Source organism: Meles meles, chromosome 4 (genome assembly GCF_922984935.1).
Source record: "Meles meles chromosome 4, mMelMel3.1 paternal haplotype, whole genome shotgun sequence".
NCBI classification, from domain to species: Eukaryota; Metazoa; Chordata; class Mammalia; order Carnivora; family Mustelidae; genus Meles; species Meles meles.
Window position 1 is genome coordinate 141,996,166 of NC_060069.1, and position 23,232 is coordinate 142,019,397.

The following is a 23,232-nucleotide window of genomic DNA, read 5'->3' on the forward strand; positions in this document are numbered from 1 at the left end:
TCTGAATGTGTGGTCAAAGGTGGAGTCCAGGATGTATCACATCTCTCCCTTACCCCCTCAGTACTTAGCACCTTTCCTTTTCAAATATATCCTTAAACTGAAGATTATAATTGCTATGATGTCCAATTTAGACCTGCTCACAGTAGAGCATAAATAGGCATTAAGTGAAGAATTGGCAGTCCTGTTATAAGCAAACATGGAGTGGGTGTATGTTTTGTTTTGTTTCTGCAAACTTTAGGTCAAACTTACAGATTAAAAGAACCTACAGTAATAACCTGGGGATTAAAGAAACATGAAACTATGATAATGTTTATATATGGCATCTTTCATAGATTTTTTTAAGTCATTTAAAATTTTTATTTCCAGGTAAGATTTTAATAGCAATGTGATTTTGGGTTACATCAATATTCTCACATTAATCTGCAAATCTTAAAGTTATTCCATAATGCACTTAATAGGATATCCAAATAATTTACAGTTACTAATTAAAGCTGAAATATATACTGTTGCATTTCTCTACAATATTCCTATCTAAAAGGCAATAAAACTGCCTTCCTGGTTCTTTCCCAGTACCATTTATAAGGCATATTTTTATGTGATCTACAGTGCTCTCTTTCAAGTCTAGCAAATAAGGCACACTTGACGTTTGACAGCCATTAAATATTTTTATATGAATGTTTGATTGTGTCAGAACAGGAATTTACATTTACTGTGTTATTTTCAATCAACTTTTTTCTTTTCTTTTCTTTTCTAAAGATTTTATTTATTTATTTGAGAGAGACAGAGATAGTGACAGAGAGCATGAGTGGAGAGGACAAGGAGAAGCAGGTTCCCTGCTGAACAGGGAGTCCCATGCAGGACTTGATCCCAGAACACTGGGATCACCACCTGAGCTGAAAGCAGGTGTTTCACTGACTGAACCATCCAGGTGTCCTCAAGTTTTTGTTTTTTTTTTAATTATTTTTGTTTTATAAAATTAATTTCAGAGATTATGTGTGTGTGTGTATGCATTTTAAAGATTTACTTATTTATTTTAGAGAAAGGGAGAAAGAGGAGAGGCAAAGGGAGAGAGAGTCTTAAGTAGACTGTGCTGATTGCAGAGCCTGACACAGAGCTCAATCTCAGGACCCTGAGATCACCACCTGACCTGAAACCACAGGTCATATGCTTAACAAACTGCACTACCCAAGCACCCCTTACTTATATATTTTTATAATATAAGTATGTATTTTAAGTAAATAATATGTAAATGTCCAACTTTACGATTGTTTCAAATATGATATTGAAAAGAAAGAGAAGAGGGGCACCTGGCTGACTCAGTCACTAGAGTGAGTATGTGACTCTTCATCTTGTGGTCATGAGTTCAAGACCAAGGTTGGATGTAGAGATTACTTCAAAGAAACGGAGAGATAGAGATCCCTTCAGTGTTTAATGTACCTCTAATTCTTTATATGTCTGGAGTAGAATTTTCATTAATTTCCTCATTAGACTTTTTTCTCTCTTATTTTCTCCTCTTGCCTCTTTAGCATTTTTGATAATTATTTATAAAGTTTTGTATACTGGAAAAAACAAAGTTTCACTCAGGATACGTTATTGAGCTTGAAATAATGTAATGGATGGATACAAAAACACACAAGACAGACTTTCTAGCTGTTTTTAAAATATAAGGGTTTCACATAAAGGTTTATTTTACTTATATAATACATAAGCAAAACTAGAACAGGTAGTTTACAGTTTTATTTAGTTCATAAAGGACACTTACTCTAAACTTGACACTTTCCCCACAATTATTAATATAATTTTAATAAACAAAAAAATAAATTTCACATCTTCACAAAAGATATTTATACTAATGATTCAATAAAGTCTTTGTTTCTTCTTATATTTTTTAATAAAGATTTTATTTCTTTGTTTGACAGACAGAGATCACAAGTAGGCAGAGAGACAGGCAGAGAGAGGAGGAAGCAGGTTTCTTGCTGAGCAGAGAGCGTGATATGGGGCTTGATCCTAGGATAGGGCTTGATCCTAGGACCCTGGGATCATGACCTGAGCCAAAGGCAGAGGCTTTAACCCACCGAGCCACCCAGGCACCCCTCTTCTTATGTTTTTTTTAATTGTACCTTCAGTCTCTGTCCCTTTCTCTTTCTTTCTCTTACACACACGTACATACACACAAACACACACACACACACACACACACACACACACATACACAGAGACACATACACACGGGAGCTTGTTTTCCTTGAATGCAAATAAAATCCCCATATTGTATAGAAAAGGCATAAGTAAAATTAATGCCTTCATCAATGGAATTTGATAGCAAAGATTTTACTCTTCATTTTCTATAGTTATAAAGATTGACTAATGTATACTTTCTTGCAATTTGAAAACATCATTCAGCAGTTTATGCAAGCTATTTAATTCAAATATATTAAGTGACATAGGGAGCAATTATCCTTTACTCCTAATTGTCAGCACAACAGTAAGCCTTAATAATGGCCGCCCATATTACCTGGCTTATATTTCCTTTGTTTTCGCTTTCTGTAGATGTGCCATCCAGTCCCTATGGAGTGAAGATTATAGAGCTGTCACAGACCACAGCCAAGGTTTCTTTCAACAAGCCGGACTCCCATGGAGGTGTGCCTATTCATCACTATCAAGTGGATGTCAAAGAAGTGGCATCAGAAACCTGGAAAATAGTACGCTCCCATGGAGTTCAAAGTGAGTCACTGATTTCAAAGTTTGTCGGTTAATTCAAGCTGACCTTCAGTGTTCTTGTGTGATGGGGTTTTCATTTTGTGTTCTTGTGTGATGGGGTTTTCATTTTTGATTTTTCTTCAATGTGGACTTTCTTTTTCTTTTAATAAAGTAGAGTTGGGAAGACATTTCCACCTCCCTTTTCTTCTTAGGAATAATTTTAATACAGAGTGGGAAAGTTTTCATCTTTAATAAAGATGGAAGAGTTTAACAAACTCACCAAAGTTCAATTTTGGGAGAGAAAATTTAGTATGTAGAATTTTGGTGGTGGAGAAACAACTACTGACATGTCAGATTTGATGGCTGGATATTCTGAAATAGGGTTTTTTTTTTTTTAATTTATTTATAAGATGTCTTCCATAAGTAGAAAAGTCATGTTGTCAAATGTAGAAATATAGAAATGTAAAATGTAGAAATCTTATATATGTAAATATGAGACCATCTGTAGAAATTATCTGTTTGCTAAAATTTATTTCAAAATTGTGTTTTGAAAAATCAAGTTTTTCCTTACAAATTATGGCCTTTCAAGTAATGGAATAAGCTAATTCTAAGAAGTTAAAACAATTTACAACACTTCTTTTCACATACAGAATTTCACCGTTGTGAAAATGAGATTTGTTTTCCCATTATAAGAAGAAGCGAAAGTAGGGAATGACAATTAATTACAAGAGGGAGACTCTGTTTGTTGGAATATAGAAGTACATTGCATAGTCCAAAAGGACAGTAAAGAAAATAGTGAGGAAACTATTGTTCTGTAGTTTCCCTCCTCTGCTGGCGCTGGCCCTGGCCCTGGCTTGATCCTAGCATGTATGGTGTAAGGGCTCTGTGAAAGGCATGAGCTGTTCTATGAAGAAAAGCATGAGCCCTCCTGTTAAAAACTGTCCTAGTGGACAGCAGAGACAGAACAGATAAAATCATTCTAGTTTCACCTGTGTCAACACCCCGTAGTTCCGTTTTTACTGAGAGTAACTACAGGTTTTTGATAGAAGTGCCAGAAATATTCATTAATCTGTCATCAGTCATTTACTACACGCTTCAGATAATACCCCCCCGACATGTCAGCTCTTACCATTTTTGTTTATTTGTTTGTTTTTGTTTAATGATGAGAGGGTTTGGATAGGTACTGTTTTTTTGTGTGTGCAAATGTTATGTGGTTCAGGAGAGAAGACAGGACCCCAAAAGAATGAGCAGATGAGTTCTGAGACTTTAGTGGAAGAAACCATTATCTTAGATTCAAAAACTCTATTTTTTAAGAGAGAGTCAACAAGAGAGGTGAAGGATGAGAGACAGAAAGATAAATGAATTATCTCTGACACTACAGAACACTCCAAGTGTGTGCTTTGCACAACCATGAAGAAAAGTAATGTTAAAACTGAGTATTAGAGAAATTAAACTTGGCAGAATAATATTGCCACACCTCACCCGTCCACCCTGGTGAAGACGATTAATAGATTCTCCCAAGACTTCTTACAAAGCTACAACACGATGATGGATTTATAATTGCCTTGATCTGATGGAGTTGTTCATGTTCAAAAACCTGGTTTTTTACTCTGCGTATCCATGTTTTAGAAGCAGATTTCTATGTTTATAAAACTTATGTATAAAAAAGAACACAAATCAGTTCATAGTTCATAAATATTTATTTTATTTTAGTCACCATATTAAGAACTGAAAATAATCAATAGATTTCGAGCACAAACTGAAGAATTTGGTATTATCAATATCTTCTATTTTACAGAGGATAAAGCTGAGAACTATCTATATAAAGGAGAAAACTGAGACAATAAGGTTTAGCTTCTTATCTGAAAGGTAATATGGGTAAATAATAGGGAAACTAAAATTCAAACCCTAACAGGAAATCTGATTCCAAAGCCATACTGTTGACTGCTATGCACCTTTTTTCTCTCTATTCACTTAAGAGTTGAGAAAATGGAACAAAAATTACTGCCTTGTAAACTATGAATATGACCCATTTTATAAATAAATAAATATGACCATTTTATAAATAAATAAATTTATAAATAAATAAAACATATATACACACATATGTGTGCATAAAATTTGAAAATATGTTATACATTTTAAGTATATTTATATATGAATAATTTTTATAATATAAAATTAAAATATATATAATGTGTAATGTGTGTGTGTGTATGTTTGTGTTGGTTGCAATGCATTTTAGATAGCTAGTGGAATTAGGGAGTAATTTGCCTGACCAAGTTAAATATGAATTAGAAAGTTGAAATATCATTATTATTTAGAAGTTTCTTTTTTAAAAAGAAGAAAGCAGGAAGGAAGGGATAAGAGTGGGGAGAGAGAGAAAAAGGAAAGAAGGACAACCTGTCAGAATGCCTAAAGTTGGACATTTTAAACATGTTTTTTCTCTCCATGCCATATATGTATGGTTGACTAGACTACAGGGTCCAGAACATGTATGATACATATTGGGTGCATGTGAGTTGTGATTATGTGATGTAGTCATTGATGGTTTCAAAAGGATTATAATTGAGAGAAAAATAATTACATAGTTCCTTCAATGGAAACATTGTGCTTCAATGCAATACAAAGATATGAGAACAATTTAGTAAAAAATTATTATAAAGGATCTAAAGAATGTGGGCCCAGTACACAGCTGTCAAATGCAACTTGATTTAAGGGTGAAATTTCAATGATTTGGAGCAAAGGGCAAGCTTAACCATAGGAAAATCTTAAAAATTATCTTCAATTTTATAATTATCTGTACATATTCTGGAAGGGAGATCTGTAGCTTTCATTCATTTCTCAAAAAAAGTATCTTAAAATGTTTTTTTAGTTTGACTTTATTCTCAAATTATAGTTTAGCTGAGTATGTAATTCCAGCTTGATCATTACTTTCCTTTGGTGATCGAAAGAGATTATTTTACCCTCTTCTGTCTTCCCTTGTTATTTTAAAGTCTGCTGGAAGTTGTCCTTTCTTTGTAAATATTTTGACTTTTTTCTTAAGCTGGTTTTGTGATACCTCCTTTAATTTGGTATCTTGAGGTTTAGTTACTCATCCTAATGTAGAGCTCTTCATTTGTTTCGTTTGAGGTTCTTGGTATTCCTCAATCTAAAGATCCATCTCTTTCATCAATTTTGGAAAATGTTATTATCATTACCTTGGATATCTTGAATATGAATATTATTTCTTCCCTCATTCTCTCTATTCATTTATTCTGATAATCCAAGTTACATGCTACATTTGTTCTTTGAGATATTAGACTATCATATCTCTTTACCTAGATTTTTTTGTTTCATTCCTTTACCATGTTATTTTTGTTCTGTCTACTAGTTCACTAATTCATAATTCACTTATATCTGCCATTAAAACTCTCTATCAAGATTTTAATGATCATAGTTTTAATGTATATGAGTTGCATTTGTTCGTTGTATGTTTCAGCAGTATCTCATTTATGGTGGTTTGTTTAGTAGTATATTTTATGATTTAATTGTGATCTCATATTTTGTTAATATTATTTACTAGGATCATGCAAAACCTGGGGTTTGGGGGTTTCTTCCACAGAAGATATTCTTTTGCTTCAGGTAGTTGCCCTGGAACTTTCCAAAGTTGAAGCACCAGAGCACCTTAAATTAATTTCTTCATTTGAGAGTTTCTGTGCTATGAGAGCCAGTTTATAGTTACAAATTTTCAAGAAGTTTTTATCCAACCCCTTTGCCGAATTGGGATCTGGTTCAAGGCCAAGCCAAACGAAATTTTTCTAACCCACGGTTTTACTTGCTTTGAAGGACTTTGGCATTCCTGGGTCCATGAAGGGGTCCAAGTCTCACATCTCCCTCTTTCTTCTTTCCCCAGTGAGGATATTCAAACCCAATCTTCTATATTGCAGATCTGTGCAAAAGCTCTCAGCTATTTGAGTAGCAGTGAGATTTTCCACAAGACTGCAATAATTGATAGAAAAGCAATTACATAATTGCTCCTCTAGCTTCAGGTCTCCCCATTCACATCATTTTTTTCATATTTCAGAGTTTGCCTTCCCTACCTATGAGATTATATGTGTATTTAAAAAGATTTTTGAAAATGGTATGTATAATTGTTAGCATATAAAAGACTTGATTTTTTGGTTGTGTAGGTAATCATACTGAAATTCTGAAGATATCCTTTAAAGCACATACATAGTTTTGAATAGTGAAGAAATGCTTTTTGTGTGCCTTTGTTTTATAGTTTGAACTGATAATTCATCTTAAAGTTTGAGTTTTGTAAGCATAGCTGTACTCATTGGCTTTGAGGCATTTGTTAGAATACAGATTTAGGTTTATCTGTGAAAAGACGGTTGTCATGGTGTGAATATTTCAGCTGTGACTTCTTACCCTTGACATGGTTTTATTTATTTATTTTAATTTACATGAGTTCAGTTGACATTCATTTATTTTTCTTGGCTTATAAATATCTATAATTCATTATATACTATTCATATGTCTACTTCTACCTAGAAGTAAATATCTGTTCTTGCTTGATTGTGGTGGCATAAGCAAGAAAATTTTAGCAAAAAAAAAAAAAAAAATTTCTGTTAGTAGATTCTGATCCTAAATAACTCATTAATTAATTTCCTGTGAATTTCACCTGCTCACTCTGCACCTGGCCCTAGGTTTAGGGTGCATTTGCAGTCTAGACCAGTTATTATCTTCTTCAAGGTTTAGCTGAAGTCTTACTGATCATCCCAGTCACTAATGTGACACAAAACTAAATTTGAAACGGGGAGAGTTGTGAACAAATCTGATATCAACAACTTGAACTATTCAAACTTACTATTTGAATGTAAGTGATTCTGACATTTAATTTTGAGTGAAAAATACGTATCACAGGTGTAGCAAGACTTTTTGATTGGGAGGGATATATGACATTTTCATTACCCTATCATTTAACACTTGGTAGGCATGTTCTATATACCTCATTGGGCACAAATGAAGAGAAGATAATAAACAGCTACTCATTTTTCAGTATTCAAAATAAAAATGAAAAATTAACATTTTAAAATATCAAGTTCTTTTTATCAGAGCATAGAACAATTCTCTCAGATAGCATAATCTATGTCTTTTAATTTGTAAAATGTTTAGCCAGCTAGAATCACACATAGACGTCCTTTCAATCTCAACCAAGATTATTACATGCTGCGCTTTATTTGGGTCTAAGGTTATAGTAGAATTTCTCTTTGTTCCTGAAAATAAGGGAGATAATTTTCATTTGAAAATAGTGGCATTTTCTAAACGGGACATTCATTAGAAACTTATTCAAATTCTCACCATTTTTACTAATCAAAGGATGTAATAACTAACTACAATTTGGAAATAAGTTCACAGTTGGACTTTACAGTTCTTTCATTGCATAATTTCACTAAACCTTCAATATGGCTTTGCAGGATGCAATTGCAGTGTGTGTATTTTAATCTGCAGATGGTAATTTTAACATTATAGCATTTAGTTTGCAAATGTTGTGATTAAGGTTATGTACATGCTTCATTATTACATATAATGCCAAATTTTTACCCAGGTTTTAATTTTAGTTCAATTTTAATTATAATCTGAAGGAAAAAAAAAATCAACTTGTATGGTAGAGAAATCCATTTTCAGTTTTGTGAAGGAGTTTTTCCAAGACTGTTTTGAAGTACAGGTTTAGATTTACAAGTCATATGCCTGTGCCTGAAAGGTCCACAAACTGATTTTAAGTAGGAGCTTAAACTGGAATAGAATAAAGATTAATAGATCAAATACTAAGAAGGATTTCGATGCAGCTAAAGAGATGCTAATTCCCAGTACCTTTCTTTGTCTCAAAGGGGTAGCCCTAACTTCAATGGCACCAGCAGCTCTCTTGGAATAAAGAAACTTTCTGGTTTGAATATTCCAAAATCACGAGCTTAATGTCATTTATAAAGATTCAGGATGAGGCTCCACATCAACAATGAAAAGTTTATTTATTACATGCATGGAATTTCCCTGTACAAACAGCCTGTTACAGCACCTCATTTCTCCATGTTTAGTTTTTCACTAGGAATCACCTCCATGATTTGCCATCTTCCCATCGGCCCCAAACCCCAGTCACTTTCTCTTAGTGCAGCAGGCTTGATACAGCCTACAAAGTGTGCTTTTACATTATTTGCCTCAGAGAATTGTTTAGCTTTTAAAATTGGACATTAATGCCCTGCAGAGGTAAGACAGATTTTGGCAAAATTTTTTTTTGTAATTTTTTCCCATTGCTTTGTATTAGAATTTCTTGATCAAATGTTAGCATTTTTTCAATCTTCCTGTTTCCAGTGTTTCCTCATTGTCTCTACTTTTATCTTTTACTCTACCCTAAAATTTTAACAATTATATTTTTTGATTTACCTCTCCGTTCTTAAAATTGTTAAATCATGTATGCAATATATTCTCTTATCTCTCTGATAATTGTAATGACATTTCATTTTCAGAGTTATTTTTGCTCCATGATTTGGTTTTCTTTTCCTAGACTTATTTTGTTTTTGTTGTTGTTTGTTTTGTTCTTACTCACATTGGAAACATTCCCCTGAATATGTGCATTTAAAAATAAGAAAAAAATCACCCCTAAGCTCTGTGCAAAGACAGGGTTTTTTTAACCCTTGACATCAGATGGGTTTCTAACTTCCCCATCAACAGAGATCTGTGAAAGAGTAACAATTTTTAGATATCATTTTGAGGCTGTTCAGTTATTATTGGCATACCTGGCTACCAGGGCACTGTGGAAAAGTAGCTTCTGTCAGATGGTGTCATGTGCTTCCCACAAAGTTTGCCAAGCAAATCAACTCCATGCTCCCTCATGTTTAGAATTCCAACGTACAAAATTTCTTCGGTCCCACTTATCCGGATAATAGACCTTCCATCTTCTGTTGAGGTGAGAGAGAGGATTTCATGTTCTCTTAAATCTGAGGAAAGGGCAAGAGAGTACAACTGTTTAAATGTTTGATGATCATTCAGTTTTGTATCCTTTTGGACTTAAAATTATTGAGACTTTTCTAAAACTTCTGTAAATCTAATTAGTTTACCTCCCTTTATCATCTCATCTTCATATACAGATTTTTATAATTTTTGATGTAACATTCTATTTTTATATGTGTTTTTCAGTTTTTAAAACAGACAATATTAAATTACTTTGTTTATATATTAATGACATAGTATTGAAAATTACACTTTTAAGAAAAATGAGCGTATCAATGTTACTAATGATTAGTACCTGTAATTATCTAAGCTTTCTGCTCTGTTGTGCAGCTTATAGGCAAAAATACTCACATTTTTTTGGGAAACTGACTAGCTTCACATGCACATTCAGTAGAAATTTTAAATATAGTTTAAGTTCCAAAATTTGGCAGTTTTCCCAACAATACCCAGGATAACAAGACCACTGGATATGGACATACACGGTGTAAGGTTGCATATATTGTATAATATAGAACCACCAGAAATATTTACATAGACTATGATGTAAGTGGAACCCCATTGAAATTATTCAATAAGGCAGCTCTGCCTATTGGTAGATATTTTTACATTGTGTAAAAGAGCCTGTTAAAATTCAAGAGGTAATTTAATACAACCAGCTCCTTATTGAAAAATTTGCTATTTGATTTTCACTCAAAATTTTTTTGTTCAAAAGCCCACTAATCATGTAATAGATTTCAGATTATTCAACAGCTTCTGGATTCTTCAGTGGTAATTGAGGAACATACTGTATATATACAATGCTATATAAACAGAGTGAATAATAACATAATAGCGCAGATTTATTTCTATTAAATTACTAACTAATTTTAGTAGTGAAAATATACAGGATTGGGCTTCTTTTGTTATGAATTGTAACTCAGGAAGAAAGTAACATTGTCATTGGAACCACTTTATTAAAGTCATTGCCTATAAATGTTTTTCTGTGATCGTTATTGAATTTAGAAACTTTTTGCTTTTGTTCATACTTAAAAAGAAGGCTAGTGATTATTTAAAATACAGAAGGAAAATAATGAGAATGAGCATCATATCTCAACTAAAGTTAGAGTAAGCCCACACATGTATTGCTTCAAATGCATCACTTTCAGAAATTTATCAGGAATTTTCTATGTTGTGTTATGGTGCCACTAAAAATAATGAACGAAATAATTGATACGCCTTTGTTACTTAAAACTTTAAAACAAAAGTTTTGTTGTTGCTTTTGTCTTTTTGGAAATGCACCTCAGAAGATGTCCCTGCATGACAAATGACATGATCATCCTTTTAGATCTTTGTCTTCTGCTTCTCCTGTCCACCAACCAAACACAATTGTCCCTTTTATCAATAAAAAGGAATTTCCTTGTTTTTTTTTTTCCTTTTTCCTTTGTGTGTGTTTTTGTCTGTGTTCTTAAAACACGTATTATCATAAATTTTCTTTTGTTTGGTGATATATTGGCAGGCATCTTTTCTAATTAATGAGTGAAGAGTTCATGTGGCCCAATGACATGAACATGATAGTTACTTCAGGTGTACAATGCTATAGCATACCAGGTCTCAACAAACTTTTTGGCTACCAGCTGTGATGAAAAGGGTCTGAGAGGGTTTTGGGATTAGCTTGTTTGTTTTTTAAGTGATCTATGAGACATAACTCTTTTCTGTTACAGTAGGAATGTTTTTTCTGTAGAAGGATTGTAGTTTTTCTATAGTTTACCAATACCTAAAGTTATTACAACATCATTTCAAATTACACTTAAGATTTTTATTCCAATGTTTCTTTAATCCATGTTATTTACAGTAGCCTGCATGACACTGGATTACCAAATAGTTTACTACTCAGTTTTACTGTTTTAGAAACAATTTTTTTAAAAGATTTTTTTTATTTAATTATTTGACAGAGAGAGACCACAAGTAGACAGAGAGGCAGGCAGAAAGAGAGAGAGGGAAGCAGGCTCGCCGCCGAGCAGAGAGCCCGATGTGGGACTCGATCCCAGGACCCTGAGATCATGACCTGAGCCGAAGGCAGAGGCTTAACCCACTGAGCCACCCAGGCGCCCCTAGAAACAATTTTAAATAATCATTATTTAAGATGAGCTCTAAAATACTGCAGATTTTAAAATCTTAATATATTCTAGTGTTTTAAAAATTCTCGACAAAGAATATTTTCTACAATTACACAATTTCCAACATAAATGTGTCTGAAGAAAATGGTTATCATTTTAATGACTATATTTCACATGGTAAAAGAGAAATTGACTATAAAAATCATCTATTTTAAATACAAGGGCAATAAACTCTTATGAATTTCAAAGAAGGGGGGATAAAAGTAATCCACATTAATTCTGTATTTTTAGTGAAAGGAAATTTGTTCTAATTTGAATGTAATGGGTAGAATTATGTGTGTTAAAAATGAAAACAAGAACAAGAATACCTTGGACTGTTTTCATTGTGCCTGTTAAAAAAAAATGAGCTAAATCAGGAATTTATATGTAATAGCAATCTTAATGAATTTAAACTACATAGTTTAAATTTAAACAACATACAGGAAATATACAGGAAACAAGGCTAGGAGAGAAAGTGAGTGAAATGCCACCCTTAAGTAAAATTATTTGTATGCCGGAAACTTTCCCACATATCCCAATATGAAGACCCCAATTTATTCATAATTCTGTACTTAGCCTGGTCTCTGTTATAATGATCAAAAGAGCTTCTATACAAATGATTTTTAAATTTTTAATAAAATTAATGAACTCTTCTCTATGTATATAATTTTACAAATCAGAGAAATAAATGGTATGAAGAAATGAAATTAATTTATATAAGAAAGATGTTTGTGAGTAGTGAGAAAAGAAACATGAATATTTCATGAGTGTTTTATAGATATTTAATCCACAGGAAAAAGAAGTATTCATTGGTTCCTAGAAACTTAAAAAAATAAGAGTCCATCTCACTGCTCAAACATATACATTTTTGGACACTTTAATATTCAGTATAAATATTTTTTCTTTGAATATAACTCATAAATTTTTCTTAATTCTAGCAAAGAATCACTGTGGGGTGACCATTGTAGTTATTTTAATACTGAATTTAACTAATAGGGAATCTTAGAAGATATGTTTAAATTTTATATCCCTAAAGTTTTTTAAATCATGTGAAAATAATTCACTTTACTAAATAAACATTATTTGATTTTTTTGATTGTTAAAAAGTTCATCATTATGAACAGTATTTTCTATATTATAGTATATAAATATTCTCAAAGTTAAGGAGGAGTACAGAGCTTTTCCTTTATGTACTAAGTGGCTCAAGATTCTTTTATTACTGGGAAGATTCTAAGGCCTTCTTCAGCAATGCCATTGTATAGGCAGGATGGCCATGATGGACTGGCATGATCATAACTGGTTTCAGAGACTGACAGTACTCTGGTTCCCAACTCTTTTACATCATGTATGGACCATGCAGACAATGTTCTTACTTTTCATACTCTTGCCATTTCCTGTGTTCGTTCTTTTTTCTACATATGCAGGTCTGATTAACATTTTACACTAATGATGTACTGCTTTGATTTTTCTCACCGCCCTTTTTAGAAATCACTAAATATTATCACATGGTTTCACTTACTTGTGGAGTATAAGGAATAACATGGAGGACACTGGGAGTTGGAGAGGAGTAGTGAGTTGGGGAAAATTGGAGGGGGAGACAAACCACGAGACACTGTGGACTCTGAGAAACAAACTGAGGGTTTGGAGGGGAGTAGTGTAGGGGTTTGGGTGAGCCTGGTGGCGGGTATTAAGGAAGGCATGTATTGCATGGAGCATTGGGTATGGTGCATAAACAATGAATCTTGGAAAACTGAAAAAAATTAAATTAAAAACAATCACTAAATAAATACATAGCCCATCAAAGCCTGCCCACTCACTGTGGCATACACACATTCTATATTCTTATGGCCATGCTTGAGTTTACGTTATGCTGTCTACTCTTTCCTATCCATCCATCAAGGTCCAATATAAATTTAACCTTTTTGGTAAAGGCTTATTTATTTTTTAGTAGAAATATTTTTGCATTCCTTTGAAATTCTATAGTAAATATTGCTTATACTAACTAGTATTTGGAAGCTTCTCACCTCATAAGTGTTAGACATAAGTGATATTTATCCATCTTGATTGCAAAGCTGAGAGCCCGTGTAATATAGTGTATGGACCTTTGAATCTTCTACATCACCTGAGATGAATGAATGGATTACTTAATTATTAGGTTTGCTTTTACTCAAATAAAATTATATAGCTATTAACTATTCCCAAACTTCTGTGAATTATGACTGTGTCCAGGCTAGATTAAATGGAACCATCTAAGCAAGTTGGTTGTTTTTCTCTTTCTTTGGAGTTTTCAAAGATTCTGCTAACTTTTCTGGGTGCTAATATTATGGAATAAGCTGTTCCATAAAACCTGGTACTAGCTCACCTAAGATTAAAGAAAGAAGACCTCCTTAGGTCATAGAACATGCCTGTGCAGTTCTGGAGATTGGGCAGGTCAGTGGACAGTTAGGATACTTATCACATCATAGAAAAATTAGTGAGCTCTGTAAAACTGCTTCAATTTAGATCATTTTACTAGAGATCTTCATCCTCACAACTGAGTTCTGTGACATAGCCACAAATAGCATGAACTTTGGATTTGGAGTTCAAGACATGTGATCTTCTGTCCAGGGTAGCATTGTTTTATCCCCTCATCTATTGGTGGGGTTGCTTATCGTACATATTATATCTATAAGACTTTGAGTACTATTGACATTTTAATAATAGTAAATATTCTAATACATGGATATGGGATATATTTCCATTTATTAATATCTCCTTTAATTTCTTTCACACAATTTTTGCAAAAATATTTTGTAGTTTCTGTTCTGCAAATCTTAAATTTCTTTCATTGAGTTAATTTCTAAGTATTTTATTATTTTTGATGAAATCAAAATGGAATTGTTTTCTGAAATTTCCTTTTTAGATTGTTCATTTTAGTGTACATAAATGCAACTGATTCTAGAGTGTTGATTTTCTATCTTCTCATTACACTGAATTCATTTTTTAGTTCTGAAAGTTTTCTGTGGAACTTTTAGAATTTCCTACATGTAAGATCACATCATCTGTGAACAGAGATAAGTTTACTTCTTTCTTTCTAATTTAAATGCCTTTTAAAATTTTTTCTTGCCTAATTGCTGTGATTAGAAATTCCAGTACTATGTTAAATAGAAGTGGTAAAAGCAGGCATCCTTGCCTTGATTCCTGATTCTGGAAGAAACAAATTTTAATCTTTCACCATTAAGTATGATTAATTGGAAATTTTTAATATATGGCTTTTATTATGCTGAAGTATTTCAGCATACAAAAAGTAAATTACTTTTTATTCCTAGTTTTTTTTTTTTTAGTGTTTTTATCATGATAGGGTATTAAATTAAACCTTTTAATATGCCACTGATTTTGGATTACTAGTATGTTATTGAGGACTTCTGTATCACTGTTCATAAAGGATACTGATTTGTGGTTTCTCTCTTTTTTTCTATCTTTCTTTGTTTTTGTAGTGTTTTATCTGAATCTGGTATCATGTTAATGCTGGCTTCATAGAATGAGTTAGGAAATGTTCTTTCCTCTTCATTTTTCTTTTAGGAATTTTTAAGAAAAATTTGTATTAGTTTGTCTTTTTCTTTTTGTTTTAAGATTTATATATGTGAGAAAGAGGAGTGGGGGAGGCACAGAAGGAGAGAGAAAATCCTGGAGCAGGCTCCATGCTGAACTATGACCCTGACGCAGGGCTCAATCCCAGAACCCTAAGAGCATGACCTGAGCCAAATCAAGAGTTGGACATGACCAACTGAGGCATCCAGGCACCCTGGTATTAGTTTTTCTTTAAATGTTTCATGAGAATTCATCAGAAGCTGTTGAGTCCAGGGGTTTTCTTTGTCAGGAGATTTTTGAATACTGATTCAATCTTTGTATTAGTTATAGGTCTATTCAGATTTTCTATTACTTTATGATTTAGTCTTTGTCCAGCTAAGTTTTGTGTAACTAGAAATTTGTTCTTTTCATCTAGGTTATCCAATTGGTCAGCATACAATTATTCATGGTAGTCTCATCATCCTTTTTATTTATGTAGCATTTATAGTAATGTCTCCAGTTAATTTCTGGTTTTAGTAGTTTTAGCTTTTTTTTTTTTCTCTTAGCTTATGTATCTGAAGTTTTTTTTTTTTTTTTAACTTGATGATCTTTTTTGAAGGATCAATTTTTGGTATCATTGATTATCTCCATTATTTTTCTATTCTCTGTTTCATTTTTATCTGTCCTAATTATTCTTATTTTCTTAACTCTGCTGGCTTGGAGTTTAGTCATTTCCTCTTTTTCTGATTCTTTGAGTTGTAAAGTTAAGGTGTTGATTTGAGATGTTGCTTGTTTCTTAATGTAAGCATTTAGAGATATGAATTCCTCCTGAGGCCCACTTTTGTTGTGGCCCATTAGTTTTTCATACATGATGTTTTTATTTTTATTCATCTCTAAGTGTTTTCTAACTACCCTTGTGATTTCTTCTCTGACTCATTGGTTTATTTAAGTATGCAATGTTTAATTTTCATTATTTTGTGATTTTTAAAAATTTCCCTTCTATTAATGATTTTTTTTTCCATTTTATTTATTTTTTCAGCGTAACAGTATTCATTCTTTTTGCACAACACCCAGTGCTCCATGCAAAACGTGCCCTCCCCATTACCCACCACCTGTTCCCCCAACCTCCCACCCCTGACCCTTCAAAACCCTCAGGTTGTTTTTCAGAGTCCATAGTCTCTTATGGTTCGCCTCCCCTCCCCAATCTAGAGCGTATCATGCTTAGTGAAATAAGTCAATCGGAGAAAGACAACTATCATATGATCTCCCTGATATGAGGACATGGAGAAGCAACATGGGGGGGTAGGGGGATAGGAGAAGAATAAATGAAACAAGATGGGATTGGGAGGGAGACAAACCATAAATGACTCTTAATCTCACAAAACAAACTGGGGGTTGCTGGGGGGAGGTGGGACTATTAATGATTTCTAACATCCTATTGCTATGGTTAGAAAAGTTATTTTATATATAATTTTAAAGTCTGTTGAGATTTAATTTGTGGCCTAATATATGGTCTATGTTGGAAAATATCCTATGTGCAGTTAAGAATAATCTAATTGTTTGGACAGTATTCTAAATTTAGTTGGTTTATTTTGTTACCTAAGTCCTCTGTTTTGTTTTTTATTTCTTATCTTCTGTCTAATTTATCTGTTCATTATTGTGAGTGGAATATTGAAGATTCCAAATATTATTGTTGAGTTATTTTCTCTGTTCATTTCTGTCAGTTTTTCCTTCATATGTATTTTGGTGGTCTATCAGTAACATGTGTGTGTTTATAATTGTTACATCTTCTTCCTCTATTGAAACTTCTATTAATGTAATTTCCATTTTGTCTGCTCAAATACTTTTTTATTTAAAGTGTCTGTTTTCTCTGATAGTAGTATAAATCAGTCTTGGTCTCTTCTGGTTACTATTTACATGGACAATCTTTTTCCATCCTTTTACGTTCAATCTATTTGTGCCTTTGGATCTAAGATAGCACATAGTTGGATAATATGATTCTAGTCATTCTGCCAATCTCTGTCTTTTGTTTGGAGAGCTTAATCCATTTACATTTAAAGTAATTACCAATAAGGGGAGGACTTCTGTCATTCTGCTACTTGTTTTCTTTATGTTTTACAGATTTATTTTTGTCTTTTATTTTCCACATTGCTGTCTTCTTTTGTATTTAGTCAGTTTTTTTGTGGTGAAATGTTTAAATTCCTGTCTCATTTATTTTTGTGTTTATCCTATAGCTATTTTCTTTTTGATTACCATGGGGACTTCATTTAACATCCTAAAGTTATAATACTTTAAATTTATACTAGCTTAGCTTCAGTAATATACAAAAACTGTGCTCTTTTATGACTTCATCCTCATCCTTTTTGGTTGTTGGTATCAAAAAATTACATCTTTATGCATTACATGCCTAAGAACATGAACCAATAATTATTTTAAATGTGTTAATATCTTAAATTCTGTAGAAAACAAAATTTGGAGTTACAAACTAAAGTTACAATAATATTAGTCTTAGAATTTTTTTAAATGTAATCTCTAAAGTCATGTAGGAAACCATAAGTACAGTTGCAAATCATTGTTTCAGTAGTACCAGCTTTTGTAGTTGTCCATGCAATTTCCTTTATTGAGATCGCTATTTCTTCATATGACTCTGAGGCATTGTCTAGTGTCCTTTTATTTTACACTGCAAGACTCCTTTTGAGCTTTCTTGCAGAGTAACAAAGTACTTATTTTTTGTTTGTCCAGAATGTCTAATTTATTTCTCATTTTTGGCAAACAGTTTTGTCAAACATGGCACAGTTTTTCCCATTTAGCACTTTGCATAAACCATCCCTCTGTCTTTTGGCCTCCATAGTTTCTTATGAGAAACCTGCTAATAATGTTATTGAGGATGCCATGTATATAATGAGTTACTTCTCTCTTGCTGCTTTCAAGATTCTCTCTTGTTCTTCAGCTTTTGAAAATTTGATTATAATGTATCTTGGTGTTGGCCTCTTTGAGATCTGCTACTGTGCAATTCATTGAACTTCTTGGATGTTTACATTTGTGGCTGAAGTTTTCAGGCATTATATCTTCAATTATTCTCTCTGTTTCTTTCTCACACTCTTCTTGTGAGACTCCCACAGTATGATTATGACTCACTTAATCATGTTCTCCTGGTCCTTTAGGCTCTGTTCATTTTCCTTCAGGTTTTTTTTTTTTTTTCTTTCTCTTTCTTAGATTCAAGAGTTTTCATTGTCCTATCTTTAGATTCATTGGTTCTTTCTTCTGCTCACTCATTGACCTGTGAAACCTTCTAATAAATTTTTCATTTTAATTGTACTTTTAAGCTCTATAATTTCTTTTTGGGTTCTTTTTAGATTCCTTCTCTTTATTTTGGTCATACTTTTTTTTTTAATTGTTGTTTTATTTGTTTGTTTTCTTTGTCCACATCTTCCTTCAGTTCTTTGATCATCTTAAGATGGTTGTTTCAAAAGTCTTTTTTCTAAATATCTACCATGAGATATTTTTCAGGGAAGGTTTCTGTTGATTAAAACATTTTTCCTTAAATGGGCCATAATTTCCTGTTTCTTTGCATGCCTTGAGATATTTGTGTTAAAAATATAATTAATTAATAGTTGTGTTAAAAAATGGCTGCCCACCTTCTTGTCTGCATCTCTGTAATCAAAAGTGGTGATCAAAATCAGAGCAAGAGGGTGCCTGGGTGGCTCAGCTGGTTAAGCAACTGCCTTCAGCTCAGGTCATGGTCCTGGAGTTCTGGAATCTAGTCCCGCATCAGGCTCCCTGATTAGCAGAAAATCTGATTCTCCCTCTAACCCTCTCCCCTTTCATGGTCCCTCTCTTTCACTCTCTCTCTCTCAAATAAATATGTAAAATCTTAAAAAAAAAAAATCAGAGCAAGACCCCTGGTATTTGGAGGAGAGTGTCCTTTTTTACCCCCCTGATTCCTACATGTTGAGTGCAGGCTGCTCCAAGAATGTTTGTGCATCTGCCTTCTACTTGGCTGGGGTGGGAATGGGAAGCTGCTACTAGCTAACAGCTGAAATTGACCAAAATTTACCACAATTTGCCATCCATGTCCTCCCCTAGAAGCTGCAAGCCTTTAATAGACTCTAAGTTTCCAGAATATTTACATCAGGCAGGCAGATTCCGCCAGTACAATTGTTGTTTAGGTGGGGAGAAAAGATTCTTGGTGCTTCCTCCTCCACTTCCTTCCTAGAATCCTCCCTTTCCATTAATAATTCTTCATGTTCATTCACACTTTAATTTATAAACATTCATTCTTTCAACTTTAAAATTCAAGATTCAGATGACTTTTTTAAAAGCTTTCATGAGGGAGTTCAGTGGAATTGTTCAGATTAACACCTTCAGTTTATATGAAATGTTTGTAAATAAGTGCATTACACACGTGAATATTTAGTCATATATTTATCTGCCTCATAATTTAAATTCTCCAAAAAAATTTCAAAATTCTCTAAGTCAAATAATTGGATACCTTTAAAATTAGCTGTTTAGAAATATATTTTCATAAAATACTCAAAATATTTACACATACTTCTTTGTCACAAATTGTTTGGTATATGGTATCTGTAAAATATGAAATGCAAGCATTCACAATAATTTACCTGAAACACTTAAAGTTTGATGGAAAATGAAATACATATGTATTAAACAAGATAAAGAAAGAAGAAAGTTTGATGGAAAATGAAATACGTATGTATTAAACAAGATAAAGAAAGGATCATACATAATCCAAAATATATGGATAAAGTAGAATGTTTCTGTGTTCTGAAATTCATTGAAAAATATCAAGCAACTGATGGGAACTGGTGGAGATATCTGGATTAACTACAGAAAGGCATACTTTTTTAGGTGCAATTTTAAGTGCCATTATGAGTTTAAAAAATAGTATATAACTTCCTTGAAATTAGAGAAAGAAAACTTTTAAAAAGTAACTAGAGGGAAAAACTTCCTAAGTTGCACTTGGTTCTGAATCTTATATTTTAAGGGAATCTCTAAGCTGTCTGTATGGTTTGGTGTGTTGAGATAATAGAGAACATAAATAATAGAGCAAAACCAGTTCACTCCTCATTATTTGGAAAAATGGCTAAGAATATATGGGCTTGGGTGGAATATATGAAATAATCTGTTTGATTTGTTTTAAAAATAAATAAGACAGAAAAAATCGGCCAAAAAGTACAATAAACAGAACCATCTGGGAAATGCCTCTCTTGTACAGTGAGAGGGCTCAGAATCAGAACTCAGTGATCAGATAGTCTGAGCTGACTTTGCTCTGAATTTCCCATAATTGCATTTCTCTTTTTATTATAACATGCTCCTGTGAACTAAAGGGAAAAAAATCAGAGTTGTATTTATCTTATGGTGCTAGGAATTTATGAAGATTATCAGCATGTATTTATACTGTGCTTTCTGATGGCAATCCAGAAACACATAAGTAGACTATTCTAAAAGACTGTGTTCTCTGATAGCTTAAATTAAATCTTAAAAGGCATATACAGTACTACCATTTTTTGCTAGCTTATCATTTTTAGTTTTATATGTAATTAATGTCTTTGGGAAAAGAATACATTTTTCTACATTTAGGTTTATGAGGATTTTTTTTTTTTTAATTCCTTTCTGTACTCTGGTTTTCTAGGCCAGGATACAGCTGTGAGAAGATGAAAAGATTTAACTCTAAGACAGAATCTTGTTTAAATCTAAGCTTTGCTTCTTAGTGGTTGGTTGATCTTTCCAAGCTGCCATTTATTTATGAAATGTAGAATGCAACCAAACTGTACTAGTCTAAGTATGAAATGAAATACCATCAAATGGGATTTGAGTTATGGATTTTTTTCCCACTAGCAAAAAATTTTTCTTGAAAAAAAAAATGTGCTTTAAGTGTTCAGCAATACAAGAGTGAGGTCAAAAATTGATAAAGGATACCAGCTATAGATTTAGCAGTGTCCACTTTGGGTCAGTTTCTTTTAAAGTGTTGTTTTATTTAGCATATTTTTTAAAATATCAATTCAAAAATGCTTTATTGAATTCTTACTTTGCATTCAAAATGTATAGGCTCTGTGAGGGATGGAGACTCTCCTCTCTCTCTCTCTCTCTCTCTCTCTCTCATGTGTGTGTGTTTGTGTGTGTGTGTGTGTGTTTTCTGCTCACCTGATTCTTACAATAAAAAGTTTCCAAATGATAAAAACAATAAAAGCTTCCAAATACCAAAGTAGGGAGCATAATCAGTAACAGAAAAAAAAAATGTATGTTATTAGGAGGTTATATTTAAGGTTTATAAAAAGCTTAAAGTTTCTATAGGCACGGTGTGGGGGGTGGTCGCATTTAATTATAAAAGCTTAACTTAAGCTCACAACCCCTGCCAAAAAACCTAAACAAAATGGAAAGCTACAAAAAACTTGTAGCATTAAAAGTTTTGTGAGCACAGACATTTTGAGAAATTAGTCTATTTAGAAGTGAAAAATTATACTCTGTTTACATTTAATCATCAAGAGAGTTCATATTTTACAAAAACTTATTGTTTTAGACTATGGAAGGAGATGTTTGATAATTACAGATCTATCATATTTTATGTACTAAGTGGATCCTGAAAACAAATATCATTTGAACTTTTCTTGGATGAATAATTTTATATGCTAAGAAATAGATTTGAAGTGAAAGAAGTATGAATTGTTTGTGGAAAAAAATTCTTTGATGAAACTGTTTTGTTTTTAAATCAAGGTTTTCCTCTAGAGTATACTTCAAAAGGATGCCATTTGATTTCAAGAGACAGTATGCACTTCTGGTGTAAAATCTCATGTCAGCTCAAACTCACTTGTTAAATTGTTTATTTTTATGCAGTTTATACTCATGATGAAAAAGAACACAAAAGCAGCACAATAGAGAAAGAATTATGAATTTCAGAAGTGATGAGCTGTGGTCTTAAAATATGCCATCAACATACTCTCTTGAGTAAAGGCCCCACACAAACCACATAATTATTTGATTAATTTTTCTTCCTGCTTTTCATCAACACATATCAATATAGATTATATATTACACAGAATCAATTCATAAGTGTTGTATATCTTAAAATATATATCTGTGCAAGTTACATATTATGATTCATAGAAGTTGTTAGTCACTTCTTGAAAAGATGAGATTATATCCTTTTTCAACTAATGGAATCTTGAAATACAATATGATTTGTACAAAACTGCATATTCTACTTTTCAAAAGGAAATGAAAATCTGGCTGAACTGAGGTGATTGTTTACATAAACTTCTTAAAATTTAAAGACACTGCACTGGCATAATCCCTCAAGTCGTTCCTATGTATGTGGGGAATAACTGAAGTGAAAGTACTAGAACACATTCTACACTATGGATAAAATACACTTTTATTTAAACCTGTTGCAAACTCCTTCAGAAGACAGTTTAATTCTCAAGAAGAAGAAGAAGAAGAAAGGAAGGAAGGAAGGAGGGAAGGAAGAAAGAGAAGGAAGAAAGAAGAAGAAGGCAGAAAGGAGGAGGAGAAGAAAGAAGAAGGGGGAGGAGAAGAAAGGACTCCTAGGTGGCTCAGTCAGATAAGCATCTGCCTTCAGCTCAGGTCGTGATCCCAGGTCCTGGGATGATTCTTGCCCAGGGCTCCTTGCTCAGCAGGGAACCTGATTCTTCCTCTCCCTGCTCCTCCCCCTCTTTGTGCTCCTGCATGAGCTCTCTCGCTGACAAATAAATAAAATCTTAAAAGAAGAAGAAGAGGAAGAAGAAGAAGGAGAAGAAGAAGTAGAAGAAGAAGAATAGGAGGAGGAGGGGGAGGAGGAGGAAGAAAAAGAAGAAGAGAAATAAAAGGGATTTTTGGCTTA

General features: G+C 32.9%; 1 protein-coding gene across 2 annotated transcripts in view; it reads left to right on the top strand.

Annotated features, from left to right (window-relative positions):
- The window catches only part of NCAM2 (neural cell adhesion molecule 2), a 532,557-nt gene that overhangs the window by 437,728 nt on the left and 71,597 nt on the right, over positions 1 to 23,232 (top strand). For both annotated transcript variants that reach the window (XM_046003053.1, XM_046003054.1), the window contains exon 12: positions 2,551 to 2,724. In XM_046003053.1, the coding sequence (XP_045859009.1) occupies positions 2,551 to 2,724 (174 nt within the window). The remainder of the gene's footprint in view (positions 1 to 2,550; positions 2,725 to 23,232) is intronic.